Source organism: Cicer arietinum, chromosome 4, assembly GCF_000331145.2.
Source record: "Cicer arietinum cultivar CDC Frontier isolate Library 1 chromosome 4, Cicar.CDCFrontier_v2.0, whole genome shotgun sequence".
Classification (NCBI taxonomy): Eukaryota; Viridiplantae; Streptophyta; class Magnoliopsida; order Fabales; family Fabaceae; genus Cicer; species Cicer arietinum.
The window spans coordinates 14,940,315-14,961,636 of NC_021163.2; the positions used below are offsets into that span (position 1 = coordinate 14,940,315).

Sequence of the window (21,322 nt, forward strand, 5' to 3'; positions counted from 1 at the left end):
GGGAGGGGGAGTGGGGTTTTGGGGGTTAAAAAATAGAATTCCTTTGAGAAACATCTTAGAGGTCCTAAATCTTTTCAACGAGACAAAGATCCACTTGGCCCAATAGGTCACTAGACATGTATGCAGAATGAGAAAAGCTTATAAAGGCTAAAAATTTAAAATAAACATAAAATTAGCATAAATATCCAATTAAGTATAGTATTATAAAATTTACATATATCATATCATGATTAAGCACAATTTTGATCCAATTATGTTGAGTTTGGAACAAAAGTATGTAAACAATTGTTCTTGATCAGACATTTAGGTCAATGACAGTGAGTTTAAAAATGTTGAATTGTTTTGGGTACAAGATTAATACAAGTCTTGTTAAAAAAATGATAAATACAACTATACAAGTAGGACTGTAACATTTGTTGTATATTTTACTTATGTTTATTTATTTAGATGTTTGATTTTGATGTGATAGTGTATGATTGAGTTCTCCATTTGTTTTGTGAGGAATAAATTAATACTAATGTAGTGACTTTCTAACACGGTCCCTTGGAATTAGAAATCTTTAGAATGCATTGCCTTGGGTTATGGTTTATGGGCCAGATGCATAGACTTGTGAATCGTGAATATGAATAATGAAGACAGACCTGAATTTATGGGCAAGCCTGGCTTCTTGAAATCAATGCAAAACAAGTCAGTTTCATACTTATAATCATTTAAAATTTGGTTTCACTTAAAAATTCAAAATCAATAATTTGTGAAAAATCAAAGTCTCAATAAACCACTTGCATTGCATGTATGTTACTAATTTAATGAGAGTTGTGTCTATAGGAGCAATTAAGGCCTCTAATTAATTAATAGAAGATTCTGCTTAGATAACTCCATTGACCAAGTAAGGTCATTCATGCTTTGAACCGAAGTAAATATTAATTATACAAAATGACAAGAAAATAAAATTAAAAAAATAAAAAATAAGTTGAGTTCTACTAAGTTCTAATGAACATGAGTCAAAAATAAAAGTTATAATGAAACATTCTATTTTAGTAATACTTTTCTGGCAGTGAAGCAGAGTACTCTACTACTGTTCAAGATTATCTTATCTACTCCTAATATCTTGTTACATGTAAGACCCGTAATTTTAAAGTACCCTTTTATGTATTTTTGGTATATTTTGGATTTTGGCTCGGAGGCTTTTAAGCCAAAGTTAATAATATTTTGGAGTTTTCTAATCAAAAAGATATTTCGATGCCAATTAGAATTTCTCGTCGATAAATAAATTGAATTTAACTGCGGAAAATACTTTACGGTTAATTTAAGGCGGTTCGGGTGAAACGGTAATTTAATAAATATCTAGATTTTGAGATATTTGTTAAGTTATATTTATTATATTTATATATGTTTGTTTGGAGGGAAAAAGAAAGGAAAACTAGAAGGAAGGAAAAGGAAAAGAAAATAGTATATAAAGGAAGGAAGGAAAAAGGAAGAAAGGAAAAAGAAAGGAAAGAAAAAGAAAGGAAGGAAAATTAGAATTTTCCATCTCCTTCCTCTGTTCGACCGCGAAGCTTTTCCCTCCTTTCTCCCATTTTCAGTTTCGTCGCTTTCTTTTCTTCAAAACTAGTAACCCAAGGTTGGGGGAGAGTTAGATCAAGGTTTTTGCAACTCCATTCTTCCCATTTGTTTCGAAAACGAAGAAAAACGGTTTTTGAGATGCAAACACAAACCTCTCCGTTTCTTCAAGATCCAAGCTTCGTTTCGCGAAGAGTCAGAATTTGGAAGCGGCGTTGCGAGCGGAAAATTTACCGGAATTACTCGCGGTACCGGAAACGCGCGTTAAAGCTAACGTTGAGGTAAGGGCTCCTTCCAAACTTCTAGTTTGCATTAGGGACTTATCTGTGGTTGTGTGGGAAGGAATTTGTTAGGGTTTAATGTATCGATTTGGGGAAAAACGAAACTAATGCGTTATGGGTAAAACCTTAGAGTTAGGTTTTGTTTATATTGATGAATGGTTCGTGGTAAATGAATTTGAAGTCATTGTGTAAGATTTTGGGTAAATGAAACTTGTGTGTTTTGAGTAGTGGATTGTGTCGATTTGTGTTCGTTGTTTTTGACATGCTCTTAATTGATATTGATGAAATTTGATATGTGTATGGTTGGATTTGTGAATAAATGAATTGATATGTTTTGATGTGAGAATTTGTTGAGTTTGTGTTGTGTGAAATTTGAAAACCATTAAGTTAAATGAGTATTAAGAATGGGGAATCTCTTAATGTCTCGTTTACTTAATGTGCGTTTGTTTGTGAAAAATCGTTTAAGTTAACTGGGCGTTAAGAATGGGGAATCTCTTAATGTCTCGGTTACTTAATATTTTGTTTTGAAAATCGTTTAAGTTAACTGGGCGTTAAGAATGGGGAATCTCTTAATGTCTCGGTTACTTAATGTTCGTTTTTGAAAATCGTTTCAGTAAATGAGTATTAAGAATGGGGAATCTCTTAATGTCTCGGTTACTTAATATTTTGTTTTGAAAATCGTTTAAGTTAACTGGGCGTTAAGAATGGGGAATCTCTTAATGTCTCGGTTACTTAATATTTTGTTTTGAAAATCGTTTAAGTTAACTGGGCGTTAAGAATGGGGAATCTCTTAATGTCTCGGTTACTTAATATTTTGTTTTGAAAATCGTTTAAGTTAACTGGGCGTTAAGAATGGGGAATCTCTTAATGTCTCGGTTACTTATTATTTTGTTTGGAAAATTGTTTAAGTTAACTGGGCGTTAAGAATGGGGAATCTCTTAATGTCTCGGTTACTTAATATTTTGTTTTAAAGAAAAATCGTTTAAGTTAACTGGGCGTTAAGAATGGGGAATCTCTTAATGTCTCGGTTACTTAATATTTTGTTTTAAAGAAAAATCGTTTAAGTTAACTGGGCGTTAAGAATGGGGAATCTCTTAATGTCTCGGTTACTTATTATTTTGTTTGGAAAATTGTTTAAGTTAACTGGGCGTTGAGAATGGGGAATCTCTTAATGTCTCGGTTACTTAATATTTTGTTTTAAGAAAAATCGTTTAAGTTAACTGGGCGTTAAGAATGGGGAATCTCTTAATGTCTCGGTTACTTAATATTTTGTTTTGAAAATCGTTTAAGTTAACTGGGCGTTAAGAATGGGGAATCTCTTAATGTCTCGGTTACTTAATATTTTGTTTTAAAGAAAAATCGTTTAAGTTAACTGGGCGTTAAGAATGGGGAATCTCTTAATGTCTCGGTTACTTAATATTTTGTTTTGAAAACCGTTTAAGTTAACTGGGCGTTAAGAATGGGGAATCTCTTAATGTCTCGGTTACTTAATATTTTGTTTTGAAAATCGTTTAAGTTAACTGGGCGTTAAGAATGGGGAATCTCTTAATGTCTCGTTTACTCGTGTATGTTTTGGTAAGTTGTGCTGACCCGGGATAGGTGGCACCTCGGTAAACGGTACGGACCCGTGATAGGTAGTACGTTTACGACTTACGTTCCTGCGGGAATTGCGTTTGTCCGTGAGAGACTGCGCAGGGGTTTGTCCGTGAGAGACTACGCCCTGGTTTAAGTTAGATGAGAATTAAGAATGGGGAATCTCTTAATGTCTCGTTTACTCGTGTATGTTTTGGTAAGTTGTGCTGACCTGGGATGGGTGGCACCTCGGTAAACAGTACAGACCCGTGATAGGTAGTACGTTTACGACTTACGTTCCTGAGGGAATTGTGTTTGGTAAGTTGTGCTGACCCGGGATAGGTGGCACCTCGGTAAACAGTACGGACCCGTGATAGGTAGTACGTTTACGACTTACGTTCCTGCGGGAATTGCGTTTGTCCGTGAGAGACTGCGCAGGGGTTTGTCCGTGAGAGACTACGCCCTGGTTTAAGTTAGACGAGAATTAAGAATGGGGAATCTCTTAATGTCTCGTTTACTCGTGTATGTTTTGGTAAGTTGTGCTGACCCGGGATAGGTGGCACCTCGGTAAACGGTACGGACCCGTGATAGGTAGTACGTTTACGACTTACGTTCCTGAGGGAATTGTGTTTGTCCGCAAGAGACTACACCCTGTTGATTTGTGAACTGTTGGTTCATTTTTGTTGTGTAGTAATGTGTTATAAATGCTAAGTGTTATGTTTTGGAATTTGGTGATAACATGTTTGATTGCAATACCATTTCGAAATCCATGATGTTGTATTAATTGTGTTGAAAATGCTAAGTGTTATGTGTTGATTGTTGTGTGTAAGTATGATGGTTATCGAGATCCCAATTGTCGTGGTAATCGCGTAGGAATTGCTAAGTGTTAGGTTGTGAACGTGATTAGGAATGACTTGAGTAAATGCATGAATTTTTGGAAAAACGATCAGGGAAATCGATTTCCCAATCGATTGGATGAGTTGCAGGAAGTTCACCATTTTGACCTAATCGATTTGCCAATCGATTGTATAAATATATCTTTCAAAATCTTTTAAGAAATCGATTTGGAAATCGATTGGCAGAGAGGCAGGAACTCAGCAAAACTGCCGAAATCGATTTGGAAATCGATTTGGCAACCCAGGGACTCATCAGAACTGACAAAATCGACTTAGAAATCGATTTGGTCATGCAGAAACTCAGCAGAACTGACCAAATCGATTTGGCAATCGATTTGCTCAGCAAAAGTACTTATTTTGAGTTAGATAATCGATTTCTCAATTGATTTATCAATGCTTTGGTCAGTTATGTATTACTTAATGGTTTGAGAACTTCATTTTGAGTTCATTGTTAATTGACAAGCATTATATGAACTTTTAGCATATGGAAAATCCTTTTAAGGTGCATGCTTAGTTGAAAGGTTATTTTGTGCATTTAACACTTAAATGTTATGTGTTATCTGTTATTTTCGGTTGGTGACCTTTACAATTATTGTGGAAATCTGGGCTTCGCCCTCAGATGAGAGTCAGGACGATCCTACCGATTCGTACCCTACGGACGGGAATGGAGATGGGAACGCTTGACTGCAGCTACGTTAGGAGGATCTCACGGGGCGCGTGGAGATTACCCAGGGTGTTTAGTTGTGTTGAAATATGATCAGATTAGGTTGACATAGAGGGATCAGATGTCTTTCTTTTGTATTGTATTTATTTTAAAATGGAAGACTGTACCTATACTAATATTGTCAGCTTGACATGTTATTTTCAATGGGTTACATGTACCTTTTGTCGTTGTGTAAATGGTTTGGATTTATAATTGGAGTGACTTTTCCGCTGCTTGTAAATCATAATGACTCAATTATTTATCCAAAGACATTTTCCTGATTTATTTCTTAGTTCGTTTTTAATTACTTTTGAGAAAAAAAAATATACCCTCGCTTTGAAAAACGGGGTGTTACATTACACTCACTTTTGGGGTCATCATTCACCGATCATAAAATCATGATATTCCAAGATGGAAACAAAAATTGAAACATAAAATCAAATCAAATCCTTTACTTTTAATTTTGTGCACTCATTTACCCATTTATTATTACAGCTAGGAATTAGAATTTCTTCTATACTACTACACTACTGACATACCGTGATGCACAACAGCTAAAAATGTACCATGAAAAGAGTCACGGGTTATATACATTACTTTGATGATATGTGCCATGTGATACAACCAAGCAGAAAATTGTATAAAGTGACAAGCTTCAAGCTCCAAACTATGCCTCTTAATTAATTTTCTAGGACCATATCTGATTCACATTCTTCGTTTCTCAACATATAAATAACTGCTCTTGATGATTATATTGATTGCAGAATACTTAAACTTATAACTTATTATAATTGACTAAACCAACTTTTTTTGCACGCACAAAAAATTATATTAATTATATGTTCAGTTCTTCGTTGCCTTACTACTAGTATAACCAAAATCAATTTTATAAAAAAATTCACTCAATCACATAATCAAATACACTCTAAATGGTACGAACAACCACTAGGACTAGTACATTACACACAGGACACTCACAAGATTAATTGATTGGTTATGGTGCAGTACTTACTGTTCATTTATTGTTTTCTTCATTTTTCCAATAGAAACAACCTTGTTTTCTCATTTGTCTCCTGTCTTTCTAATTGAAGCAATTCTTTTTCTTAATACTGTGATTTTTAAGAAAAATGAGGTACCCCTTCTACTCATAAATAAAACCTTTTTGTTTATAAAAAAAAATTAAAGTCAAAACAATTTAGAGTAGATTAAAACGTATATATTATTCACACAAAATTATTCTAATTATAGATCAAATTCAAGCACTTTTAATGATAAAACCTAAGTCTAAAAAATATATTACCTCTATCTTTAATTATTAGTATTAGTTTTTTTTTTTCTAAACATATATTTTATTAATACTTCAAATTTATTTTAGAAAATAAAAGATTGAGTTAAATATATTAATTTATAAATGATATTTTAGAAACATCCAAAGGTGAGAAAGCCGCATTGATCGTTTGAGGTACGGGGGATGTGATTCAAGAGAAGACAATGAGAGAGACAGAGAGAGGAAGGGAGATGACAGTGAAATGTCCAAATCCTAAAATTTTAAAGGTATTTTAGTAATATACTACTAAATAAATAAAAATTATATGAGATTTCGGGGATGTCGTGATAAGAGATGAGAATAAATTAGACCGTTCGTCAGGGTTAATAAAATATATGTCCTAACTTACTTATGGTTTAGTCTGATCTATTTAATAAAAATGTTAAGTTCAGGATATTTTTAAAATCTATTTATTTAAATATGTCAGACTTATTAAAAAGTCTATTATGACCGGCTTATATATTTTTTTATTTTTTTATTAATGTTATTTTTTATTATTATATTAATAATATTATTTTCTATTTTAAATTCTATCAATTAGGTAATCAGTCGTTATTCCATATTCGGTAGTCGTTCTATATTTAGTAATTGTTCCATATTCGGTAGCCATTCAATTAGTCACAGTAGTTGTTCCATGTTAGTTTGAGAGGTAATAATGGGTGCATTTGTTTTAGAAAAAAGAAACATCTATTATTTGAAACTAAAAATTATGTTTTAGGGTTTAAATGATGTTTGTTTCATATTTTTTAAAATTATTTTGTTAGAAAAATTATTTTTTGTTTAATATATATAGATATGTAGATTTATATTGGTATATGGAGAGTATCATGTGGTATGAGTAGAGTATTTAAATGTTTTAATATGAATAAAGGTTTTAAATAGGCTTCCAAGTCAGGAAAAAAAAGCCTTATGATAGGCTATAAGTCAGATTTAGGCATAAAAAATTAACCGTAGGTCAAATTCATGTCTTTCAAAGTCTGACATGACTTATTATCACTCCTAGTCACGACATCTATGGGCTATTGAGAAGGTCCACATTTGGTAACATAATAGACATATTAAATTTATTAACTATTTTTGTTAATATATGCAAAAAAGACATTAAACGCGTGTTTGATTATCTGGTAATTAAAATTTATTTTGAATGAATTCATTTTTTAAAATTAATTTTAGTTAAAAGTAAGTTGAATGTAAAATAATTTATGTTTGAATATATTTAGATAAATGTGAGTTTAACAATAAATTTAAATATAAATATTACATTAGAATTCAAAAGTTATAAATTATACCTTCAAAATAGAATCAATTTTAACAAACAACGTTTAAATATATCAAAATCAATTTTATACATCTAAATCTAAATTTGTTTTTTACGGCTCATATACACTAATTAACATGCTGTACTCCATATACTTATACCAGGCTTCACACATTTACTACAGTCGAATTAGAATTTGAGTATTTGACTTTTCATGATTTGGGTACATATATAATAACACAACACATGCATTATTTTTGTTTCATGTATTTGTTCGCGTCCTCTGCTTGTCGCTTTATGCGAACAGTGTTTTGTACTGAAAACAGAAACTTAATTACAAATAAGGTAATTTTTATGATGATTATGATTCACTCGTCGACTATATATTGTCGCATATTTTGCTTAAGACTGAAAAACCAGCTTTGAAAATTCCAGTGATATGATACTACTACTAAAGGGTCACTCTTACCTTACCTGTCAAAAGATACCCAAATCTTTGTCTGATAAGCCAGACATGTTTGCAGCTAAGTTTCACACATTTGGGACACAAATCCATACTGTGCTTTAATGCTGACCCTTATACATGTAGAATCAAAACAACTACTTTTTATTCCTCTATATTTTATAAATAAAAAATTTGGACCCTTATGATGAATGTGTTAAAAATTATATCTTTGGACCGAAAAAAACATTGTTATTATTATTAAATATATATTTTTAGGAAAAAATTGTATTTTTTGGAAGTATACTTCTAAATAATACTTTTTGAGTAGAAAAAAATGTATCCCCTTTACCTAAATAGAAACATATACATAACTCGTTTTTTGAAAAGTGAGAAATAGGTTGTTTTTGAAAAAAAAAATATATGAATACATTTTTTACAATTATTTAAAATCAAGCATGTAAACTCCATTAACTATGTCAAATCTTCTTTTTTGTAAGTTAGTAAAAAACATGTAACTAATTTTTGTTAACAGTAAGTAGCCTATCCATAATTTTACAAAATGAACTTATTGTTAATGTTAATATACGATACACACTGAATTTCTTTTACTCACAATTAAAAAAAAAATATGTAAGTGGGGATCACAAAAATAAAGTAAGAGATAGTTGACACCCATTTTAAATAATGCTGATTTAAAAAAAATATATGAAGGTGTATGTATAACTTGGTGTTAAATAGGAGGATGGTGTTGTACATAAAAAAATTCACTTGTCCTTTTCTTCTGACTTTGTGAAAAGAAACTAAAGGGAGCCTGCTTGATTAACAATAAATTTTGCCTTGTTATAAGAGAGGGAAAAAGATTTAGCTTGTGTGACTCTTGCATATATTGGACCACTTAAATATGCATCACTGTTTCTTTCTGCCTTTTTGTTTTGGTATTCAATGCCCTATTTGTTGTCCTACTCTTTCTCACTTATAAACATTTTATTTTCTATATAAGACATTGCGTGAATTTGGTGGGGTATGTATCCTATTAAGGCACAAGAACTTGAGCCATCCTAGTATATAATTAAATATTACTCCTATGTCCAACTATTAATGATTTAATTCATTATTTCATATGGATTAAAAACGTTCATAAATAAAAAAGTTGATAATATTTTTTTAATGTATTTTTATCAAGTCTTAATATATTTATTATTATTATTAATGTTTAATAAAAAATATTAAATTAGAAATGATGTGTGTAAATATTAATTAAATGATATAATTGAGAAAAAATGATTAATAATTCGTTGTAAAATAAAAATAAAAAATCAAATGACTCGATATATAGGACGGATGAAATATTAGGACGTTACGTTCAAATCAAAGGTGTTTTTCTCAATTTATTGATATTTTGGTAATAGTTATTCTGTGTAGTTAATAACACCTAACAGTCATAAAACAACTTGTGGTCAGTTCATTTAATGTTAGGTACTGGATAAAAGAGTATTCCAGCTTGTCCCTCAGATGCTTATCCATTCCTATTTCTAATTTTCTAACCATTCAAAACTGATTCACTTACTTCACTTTAACTATCTTTCATATTACATGATGATAACTATAGATTTACGGCATCTTTTCAACAAAATACATTGTCATACCCATTTGATCTAATTTACCGTTTATCTAAGTATACATTAAATATGTTTATAAATTAATTTTGTATTAAAATGAATTAAATGAAAAATAATTTACTATTTATACAAAAAATATATGTTTTAAGAGTTGCATATTGAATAATATAATGTTTATAAATAGTAGATAATCTTTGTTCTATAAATTAATTTTGTGAAATTGTGTTAAACTTAATCAAAATTTTAATATGATATCTAAGGCATAATATTCGATCTAAAATCAATTTTAATTATTCCAACCATGAAATTTAATTATAAATTAAGTGCAGTTGTTTAGAGTCGTACGTAATTGGTCATTTGAAAAAATAAAAAGATGAGTTTTGGTCACATGAGGGATAGATTTGGATTAATTGGTAATTAGATTAGTCAACTTGCTCTATGTCTAACAAATAAAAATATATAAATTTATTTTACTCTTTAAATTATTGAAATATTTCCTTTTCCCACCCTTTTTAGGTTTGATCAACATTTTGTATATGAAAAGGTTTTGGTTTACACCCATTCTATAATTTGTGAGAGATAGGAAGAGAGGGTGGTCAATATATATGTTGGTGATTATGATGGAAAGAAAAATATAGAGAAAATGATGTGTTTAAATGTAAAAGTTTTTTTGTACATATATTTTTTTAATTTTTGGTTTATTTATAATTTTGTTCTTCTTATTTTTACCAAATTTGCAAAATTAATTCTCCTATTATAAAATCAAATATCTTTTGTCCATCTCTCGAATTTTTTAATTAAAAAACAATGACGTAACATATTTTAAACGATTAGATATATGATATGATGATGTTAAGTGATTAATAATTATGAAATTGTAATAAAAATTTAAATACTTCACTTCAACTTTTAAAATTATTTATTTTTTAAATTTAATTAATAACATATAAATAATTAATGTATCTTAATGTTTTTATATCATGAGATCGTATGTCACATCATTTTAAATATGTCAAATTATAATTTTTTAATTAAAAAATTTAAAAGAATAACAAAAACTGTCATATTTTTAAAATGGAGAAATCAATTTAATGAACTAATTTAGTGAATTGGTAAAAATATGAAAATGCAAACTACAATTAATCTTTAACTTTTTGAACTTGCATTTTAATTATTTATTTGAATATACACTCAAAATTTAAGTGTTATATTATTACTCTTATCTTATAATAATATATTAAAATTTTAATTGATTAGAAAAAACGTGGCTTATATTAAAATAAATCATTCGGTCAAAAAGAAATTATTAAAATAAATCATAACTTATTACCTGGACATTTTTTTTGAAGATAAATTTTTATTTTTTGTCTGTCGGGTAAACCGAATCATGTTTCATTTAGGTCCATCTTAATTGGACTCGCACATAATTAAATCTAAAGTTGGGTTCGTAATTACCATTTGACTTAGTCGGATGTTCAAAGAAAATTATTAAAATATTTTTAGTATATATGTTCTAACTAGAGTCTTTTCTAATACTCCTATTTATTGTTTTTTCAATCTATTTTAAAAATTATTTTAAATTAGTATTGAGTGAATTATTTATATTTAAGAATATCATGGAAGTAACTTTGATATAATGAATATTACTTGGATAATATTGATAAAAAGTACTTTTAGACATTGTTAAAAGAAATACTCTTTCTCTTTATTTTATTAAATATATAATGATTAGAGTAATGGTATTAACAACAAAATTGTGATTTTACACATTTAAGATAAGAGTTTGTTGAATATTACGTTTTAATTCAAAATTTTAAGACATTAAATTTGTAGATTATCTCACTTTTATATTGTTTAACCTTAATTTTGCTAAACAATGGTAAATTCACACTTCACAAGAAATTTTTCCATCCTAGTTAAAAAAAAAAAAAAATCAAATTCACGTGTTAAAGATGCATGCCGGTGTAGATAATAATTAATTCAAAACATATGGTGGTTAGAAAAAGAAATGTTTGCACTTTGGGTCTAAGTCATATAGTGTTGGTAGACATTTATATAGATGTACGTGTTCATAAATTTTATCGTACAACTTCAGCACAACATAGCCAAATCTAATTGTGTTTCTAGTGTTGGCATTTTTGTCCCTGCTTTGGTAGATGGTGGCCACTTCGGTTATGGATCCATTCTTAGAAACACATTGGATGCCTATTGCTAGTAACAAATATGAACCGTAACATTTATCAAAAAAAATATAACATTTTTTATAAAAAGAAACGTTATATTATATATGATAGTAATAATTTGTTTCACGCATTGGGTGTGGAAATGCTAGTTGACAGTTTTTTGGGGCCTCCATTTCTGATTCATTGGGGCCATTCAGAACAGTGATGCATCAATTTTCTTGAAATCCTATTGGTATTAATCTGGGACCATATATCACTCTTGGATATATAGTTCCTTCAGAGTTTGTATGCACAAATAAACACCTTTGTTGAGAACATAATAGGATGTAAATTTGTCTATACTTGAAGAAGCAGCTTTACATCAACTTGAATAATTATTTGTCGTGTCAAATGGAAAGAATCATAATTTGTATAGAAAAACTTTTTTCAGATAAAATAAAAATGGCATATTTGACCTCCTCTTAATAATAAAACTTACCATAAGAACACCACGGTTGTTTACATGTTCCTTTTTTACATTACATTATTGATGTTGAAGTTTGTCAAGTATCTCATAATTAACTATAAAACAATGTTGATTGAAAAAAAAAACTATAAAATAATGCAACGGATTCAATTTTTTTATATTTATTTTATGTTGTGTCTTAATTCAAAATAGATAATATTTTAAAGTTTAATAAATAATTACAAACAAATTTGTATTTGTTTTTTTCCACTAACGTACATAAATTATTTACATTTGATTTAATATTTACAAAAATCATTCATATAAATTCAATTTTGAATGCCACGAAATCAAACACACAAATAATTTGGGAGTTGATGCATGAAGAAAATGATTTCTAATGACAAAAAGATCAAGGGGGAAAGAATTTCAATTGTGAAGTAGGTAAAGACATGAATGTCTAAACTTTTCTTCAAATTGTAGAAGAATTTAAATACTTTAAAATGTTGACTTCATTTTTTTAACTTATATATAGAATTATGGTGGTGTCGTAAAAATCACGTTAAAACGCCGTAATTTTTAAAACTTTTAAACATTACAAGAAGTAGGATAATTTTAATAACCCTATCGTATTAAAAAAAAAAAAAAAAAAAGAAGTTAGTTGATTTTGTAGATAAAAGGCATAATTGTAGCATTGTGATGCGACAGATTACCTTATTATAGAGTGGATTAACTCTGCCTGTCCTAATTGTCTGTCTCTGAATGGTCTAATTTTTCCATGCTTCATCTGCCCTGGTTGAAAAACACATGTTTTGAAAAATGTAAAAAATCAAATGATGATTTTAATTATTTTTATTAAACATAATTTTAAAACAGAAAATGATAATTTAAGAGTTATATATATAATATTAATTAGATGATATAATTGTAATATTTTTTAAATGTAATATCTATTGTAGGACGGATGAAGTTTTTATTGTTTGGGTTTAGATTTGTATCCCCAAAAAACGAAAGACAGACAATTTTGATGAATGGAGGATGTTGCTTTTAAATATTGTCTCGAGAAGCAAAATTTTGTACTTTGTCTCGACTGGAACTTTAAACAAAAAGCCATTTATTGTATGTTTCATTAAGATCTTGACCTCCACAAATAGTAAGTTTATTTTTGTGAGTGGTTCTAGCACGATGAAAATTAAGACTTAAGATATCTCTTCTTAAAATTGGTGTGTATGGTGGCAAGGAGGTTCCACTTCCGGTAACTGTGGTGGTGAAGTGATGAAGATTAATATTAATATCAATAATAACTCTAACTACTTAGTTAAGCCTATATCTAATGTGGATGTAACATGCCTTTTTTAGCGTGTGATATTAAAATTGACTTTTAGAGATTTCAATTTAAATTGATTTATGTTTAAGTAAAAATTAATTTAATTTAAATATAAAAGTTATAAATTTTAAATTAAAATGAATTTTAAATACAGAATTCATTATGTTGAACAACATCCAAAGTAAATTGATTTGAGCATTTTGAGAGTGAGAATATATATGAGCAGAAGTAGATACGGCTGCAGCTATGAAGAGGCAATTTTATTGTATGCTTTATTCTGTGATGAAGGAAGCATAGATTTAAGAGTACTATGTTTATGCAGCCTAAGCACTAAGCAGTTTGTTTCCATTTATTTACTCTACAAAAACCTTTGTCAATTGTCATGCTCAAATCAGAGAGAGAAAGGAGATCGAGGGGTCCACACAAATATATGGTCCTCTTTTTATTGTTCTTTTAAACTTTACAGCTGTAAGCAAGAAAAGACTTGAGATAAATTACATTGCTGCTTTTTTAATTAATATATACACTACCTCCATCATATAAGTATCTTTTCCGTCTTCTATTATAAATATTTATTGTTTTCTATTATTGTTAAAAAAATTCATCTATTTATTTTATGTATTAATGTTCTTAAAAAAAAAATTATATTGAAATGTGTTAAATTTGATTATCCATATTTCAAAATGAATTAACAGTATAAATAAATACATTTAATAAATTAAAAAAAGTACTTATATTTAAGGACACATTTTTGTCAAACAGTATTTATAATCAATAATAAAAATAATATTTAATTAATATAAATTCATTAAGTGTATGTTTGATTTAATTTTTATAAAAGATAATTAATTTTGATATAATTAATTTTGATATATTTAATCATTTTTAAAATCAATTTTATATAAATATACACTCAATTTTAAGGAAAATAGTTTTTTTTAAATAAAAAAAAGCAAAAGAATAAAATTAATTTTTGTTTTCGGTAGAACTAAACACACTCAAAGTAATTCAAAATAGTAGATGGGACTAGGAAAAGAAAAACTAAAATCATCAAACCAAGCCCCAATGCATCGTACTATTATTCTACAATTATTGGTGTGGGGGCATAGATTACTAATCTAATAAGCTTTGGTCCTCCTTAATATTTTGAAAATCAATTTTCCCTATATAGTTTTAATTTCTTTGTCTGATTCGTGAAGTCGTGATCCTTTGAATCCATATGGTACTATCTATAATCTACCAAACTTAAAAGTGGAGAAAAATATTAATAGAACCAAGGACAATCTTCCTACAAAATCAGATTTTGTCCCCCATAATAAAATTCCTTGCCTTTATGCATTATATCATAATTTATGATTAGATGGGTATTTTGTCAAAGCCACCACAAAACCAAAAGCATTTTGGTTCTACTTACTCCTTTTGTTTTTTTTTCTTCATTTCTTGTGTTATTTGTTTTTTTCTTCATTTCTTATGTTATTACCCGCACTTCACTTAATAAAAACAAACAAATATGGCATTTGTTATGCTTTATAACTCCTCCAAGAAAAACTTTTTCTAATTCTAAAAATACCAAACCAAGATATACAATTCTTAATCCATTTTGCTAACACACAATGTATTTAATTGGATACATTATCTTTATAGAAATTGTGTATTCACGTGAAAAAAGTAGAATGAACTTTAATTTTATTTTTTTTCACACTAGAACAAAGACCATAAAAAAAAAAAAAAGCAAAGTAAAAAACCAAAAGGTGAAGCATGCACTATAGTGAATCCACTAGAATGATCATCATGAATCTTTGCACAATAAAAGAAAAAGGGGTAGGAAGAAAAACAAAAAGAAAAACAAATCTCAACACAATTTAGAGAAAGGGAAAGTCTACGGAATGTTATCCACATGGGTCTTGTTCTTTGTTTCTTTAAAAAGAGTGTGCACTTAATCATAGTTAGTCTAATCCAACTAATAAGTACTCCAAAACAATGGTTGCATAAGCATTGAAAAGTTAATGTTATGTATCCCACTCATTTGAATTTTGTTGTTAAAATGTTTCCCCACTTTCTTCGGTTTTATGTCCTCTCTCCTTGTCATTAATAGAACTATTAAGCATGATTATTTAATTGTCACCTTGTCTTGACCGCTAAGTTGTTGTGCAATAAGAGTACTAATTGATAATTCAACTCTCATAAAGTATGACAACTAATAAATGTTTGGAAACCATTAGTAGTGTGTTTTCTACTTCCTTTATCTCATAATAAGTATTACAATAATTATAAAATAAATTATTCAAAAAATAATAGTTTTTTTAGTTTTTAATATAATTTTAATTATTTTAAAAAATTAAACTATCTAATTAATACAATTTGCACTATTTATAAGTTAGCATTTGAAATACATCAATAGTTAATAAGATTTATACACTAAAATCACATTTTTCTTTTATTTATTTATATATATATATATATATATTTTAATGCGTGTGCAGTGGTAAAATACGACTATCATTTTAGGAAGGAGAGTAATAATATGACTCTTTTTACAATATAATTACAAATGTTAGACAAACTATTGAATTCAAAATGTATAATAATTATAATAAACAAAATAAATTAATGTTTAAATTACAAGTTTTCCAACATGATTTTGGATATGAAACATAGTAGTAGTAATAGTGAAAGAGATCTTTAGGTTTCCCAACATGATTTTGTACATCACTTAGTGAGTTTTTTTTGGTTATGTTGCAACAAAAACTGATTTTAATTAAAAATAAATTAAATATAAAATAATTTATATTTGAGTATATTTATTAATAATAAATTGAACAATAAATTTAAAAATATAAAATCATAATTAAAGTCTAATCAATATACTCTTATACTCTGTAATTACGAAAAATTTACTGTAATATTAAATTATTATATTTCCATAATTGACACCACATACAAAATCTTACAAATGTTATTGTGTATATTTAATATAATAGTAAATTTATTCGAATAAACCTAACTAAACCCATATTCTGTCAAAATAATATTCTCGTTTTTAGACTAATAGTATATTCATCCTTACTACAGTAAATTTTGTGGAAGGAAGGGTCTGCTATTAACATTACACAAGACTAGTACTCCTACTCCATCTAAGTAAAAGGTTTAGTGTACGATATGTTTAATTAGTGCTAATCTTCTGATAATTAATGACAAGCTAATGCAACTATATGCTACAAACAAGATAGTACAAAGTATAATAAAGTAGTAGTACCGTACAAAGCATGCTATTGTATTGTGTTGTTGACACCCTCCTAAGAATCCAAAACAGTTATTAGTAAAAGACTAATGAATGAGGGTGGCTCATAGATAGAGGCAACAAAACAAAACCTACAATCCAAACAGCAATAGTAGCTGGTTTTTTCAGTGAATAGGTTATGTAGAGAATTAAGGTGAATTGAATATTATTATACGACCAAGTTTTGTAATGTGTTGCGTTGGCACTTGTTACAATCGAGGTCAAAAGACTCATTCCCCCAATCAACACACAAAAAACTCCACTACCCGACAAACTACTTCTCCCTTCATATGCAAACAAAACTCTTCTTAACCTGTCCAAATAACCTTTCTTTAGTTGTTCTGTCTCACTTGTTTTTTTACTACTTCTAAATAAAATTATATGATATAGAAAAAATAAATGTTCAAAAGTTTTTGGTGGACCATTTAGGTCTCACATCTCTATGTTCAACCATCAAAAATATTCAAACAAACAAGAAACTAGGAAGAGATGAATAAAAACATATACACATATGAACAAAAATTATTCCCAATTTATTATAGAAATATGATATAAATATGTCCAAATTTGGTATGGTCTAAAAGAGATCCATTGAATATTAAGAAAGTGTCTCAATTGAAAACATATCATAGGTGCTTGCTTCCTCTTAGACATAGTAATATTAATCTTCATTGCCAACTTTGTCCTTTCCTCTTCCATCAGAAATAACCATTCCCCTTTCATCATGTAAATCATCTTGCCTTGTGTTGTGCCTCTTCAAGAGATTCATGTAAATGAACTTTAGGACATTGTTGGAAATGAAGAGATAGAATAGAAAGGAAGGCAACACTAAACTAACTAGAGTTTAGTAGCAACATGCATGGAATGGAAAAATTAATAACCATAGTAGATAATATATCTTTTTGGAATTCGGATTAACTACAATCAAAGGATTCTGCATTCACACATTTGAAGACATTAGTGGTCATTCCAAATGCATAAATACAAAAAGAAAAATGACTGAAGAGGAGCCGAATCCATTTTTTGGATTTTTTTTTTATGGTTATTTGTTTTTTTTAGAAGGACATAGAAAATTGAGAGGGTATTAAGGAGAGGTGGCAAGAATTCCAACAATGACACTATTAAGAGGTGACAAATTCATGTTTTGTCCTTGAGTTTTGGTCTTCTTTAACAAAGGCTCTGAGGTTGAATAGAGTGATGACCCCACTGACCATGAATCGTTGGAACCATCAGAGCTAAAAACAGCATCAATTACGCCACTTGGGCTATCAGGGATTTCATCATACTTTCGTTTAGTACTACTAAGGTTGTTGCAATTTGTTACTTGGATAATCTCATTATAACATTCATCTACTTTCTCCTGTAAAAACAAAACTACTATCAAATCATGTGCTTATCATCTTCATTAATCACATTGTCAGCATTTATTTATTTATTTATTTTTAATCTAAGATGCTCATAGTACACACATATATACTCATATGGTCCCATGAAGTATAATAAATAATATAGGACTATACTCTGTTCTTTATTAAATGTCATTTCATAACAATCAAAAAACTGTTTTTTTATTTTCGTTTTTTAAATTCAAAATAAACTTTAATTAATGTTTGTTTAAATTATTCTTAGTTATTATTACAAAGAAACAAAAATAAGTTAAATGAATTATTAAATAGTTTATAAGAAAAATATTATTAATTAAATAAAAAGTAACAAAATTTATTGATTTTTTTATATATATAAAACTAAACCAAAAATATAAAAATTAAAAAAGTAAGAGAGAGAATAGTACTATTAAATTAAATAAATAAAAATAAACATAAAATATGAAGTACTTCTACTTTAAAATTGAAAACAAAAACATTAAGACAGATATTACTAACCTTGTTGATTTTGAGAACACCAAGAAGCTGATTTTTGTAGTCCAAACCATCATCACTCTGTTCAATCTGGTCTATAACATGCAGCATTGTAGCAGTGGCCAAAACAGAAGGAAGACAACCAACAAATCTTGAATCTAGACCCAACAAAACACATACAAATCAATATTGTACCTTTATTATAATGTGTTCTATTGTACTTATAAAAAAACAGGTAAAGTTGTTTTTTCAATTAGTACATAATAATAATTAATAAATAATAACAATGCTATGTAACTGAAAGAGTACTACAGAGAACTTGATGCTTACCTAAAAGTAGAGATAAAATAAGATTCTCACATCGCCTTAGAAATTCCCAGTGAAGATTTGTTTTCAATCCAAGCCTTCTTATAATGTGATCTAGAAAAGAAAGTGGTGTCACTGGATGCATCTTCCATTTCAATGTTGAAAGAATCAAAAGCTCCATTCTTTGAATAGTCTTTGCCTCAAACACATATTTAGTGTCTTGCACCTAAAAAATATAAAATCACAAACCATACATAAAATATCTAACGAAAAAAAGTAAACAATAATTTTTATGGTTACACTTTAATTGTTTTTAAATACACTCAAATAGGTACCATAAGTGAACTTATTTGTTCACTTCTATGTAAGTGGTAAATTAAGTTCACGTATGTTATCTGAGTTCGATTTACATAAACTATAAATTATTTGAGTGTAATTGAAAAAAACATAAGTGAAACTAACAGAGGTGAAAAAAAATTATTTTTAGTTTTGTTTTGAGGTTAGAACATACTTGAAGGTCTAAAAGAAGAGGAACTTGAGTTTCTTCAACTTTAGCAGCTAAAGAGATACAAGTAACAGCAACAAGCTGAATCATCCATGGCTTCTCTTTTTGAAAATGGAAACTCAAAAGGAACTTATCAAAATAAGTAACAGCAAGTGTTGCAGTAAGAGCAGAGAATCCATAATGAGCATTGACTTTAAGAATCCATTGAACAGCTTCACGACGAGGCTGAGAAATAAGTGATTTTGTTGAGTCAAAATCCACATTTTTCATCAGATCCTCATAAGATTGTTGTTGAGTTTTCTCTTTGGTGAAAAGAGAGTTAAGTTCTTCATCTTGAAAAAACAAGTGTTGTTCCAAGAAAAGCAGAGGAAACAGAGAAGTAGAGTTCAAGTGAACAACAGCAATGTTTGTTGTTGTTGTTGTTGTTACATCACTTTGTTCTTCATTATCATTATCTTCATCTTCCCATTTTTCTTCATCACAGTAAAGAGAATCAAGAAGAGATGAAACGTTTTGATTATGTTGTTGATGGATAGCCATCTTCTTCAGTGAAGAAGAAGGTGTGTGGTCCTTTGTTCATTATAAAAAGAAAACACAAACCACTCTCACACCCATTTCTCTCTTTCTTTCTTTCTTTTTTTTCTTCTATGTGTTTGTGTGTGAAGATGTAAAGAAGAGAGAGGAAGTGAAAGCAGAGAAGAAAGAAAAGTAGAGTAGTAGAAGTAGAAGTAGAAGTAGAAGTAGGAGAGTGATGATTTTCAGCTGAGTGGGTGTCACGCTTGTCTTTATATATTTATATGAATCAATATCAAATATCAACCATTAATATGAATACTAAATATCAAAATTATATAATTTCAATCTTTTCGTCCAAGAGGAAAACACGCACATTGGATTTAATAGATTCTATATTTAATCTTCGATGTTATTGGAAGGAGACAAGAAATATCATCATCTTACCTACAAAATTTTTATTATAGAAAAGAAAATATGAATATTTGGCTTTTAGGGTATATTGTGACGGTCTTTTTGTCAAAATAGTTCTTGTAAAATTACAATAATATAATCGATGATGTCACATTTGTATAAAAGTAATTAAAATTAATATAATTTTTTAATTTTCAACATAATATTAACTATTTTTTAGTTATTTTATTTAATTTTTTATATTAATAATAATTATGAATTCAATAATATTTAACAGATAATTTGACAAATTATACTATTTCTTTCATTTAGAGAGAAAAAATTTCTCAATAAGAGTTTATGATCAATAAAATTAAAATATATTTTTGATCTCCACTGCTCAAAATCTAACGAATTCAACCTTTTATAGTTTAAAAATTATAATTTTAATCTTTTGACTTTAATGTCTTTTACAAATAAATTACTCTCTTAATTTTAATTTGGTCAATACTGATGTTGCTTTTTTTTTAAATTATTACTTAGACTTATTTTTAAAAAAATCACTGCTCATTTTTTTAATAATTTTTAAAACAATTGTTAGCTTTGATGATTAACTAAAATATACACAAAATAAAATAAGATGATTAAAAATAGAATTTTATCTTTAAAAATTATCGTGATTCTTTGTACATTTTTGAAAAAATAAATAGATGTATACAATATATTATAATAATTTTTAAAAAATAAAAACATACTTTTAACTCTCTATTTTATATTATGGTTATTTTAATTAATAATCAGAAACTAGTAATTTAAAAAAAAAATAAAAAAACACCAATTTCAAAAAAAT

General features: G+C 28.2%; 1 protein-coding gene across 1 annotated transcript; it reads right to left on the reverse strand.

Moving 5' to 3' along the window:
- Positions 1-17,408: 17,408 nt before the first annotated feature.
- LOC101488300 (cyclin-D3-1) lies at positions 17,409-20,252 on the reverse strand. The gene is made up of 4 exons (XM_004496906.4): positions 19,573-20,252; positions 19,086-19,287; positions 18,780-18,913; positions 17,409-18,256 (listed from the first exon to the last, which is right to left on the reverse strand). Exons 1-4 carry the CDS (start codon positions 20,104-20,106, stop codon positions 17,981-17,983), a joined length of 1,146 nt encoding a protein of 381 aa, XP_004496963.1. The 5' UTR covers positions 20,107-20,252; the 3' UTR covers positions 17,409-17,980.
- Positions 20,253-21,322: the final 1,070 nt, after the last annotated feature.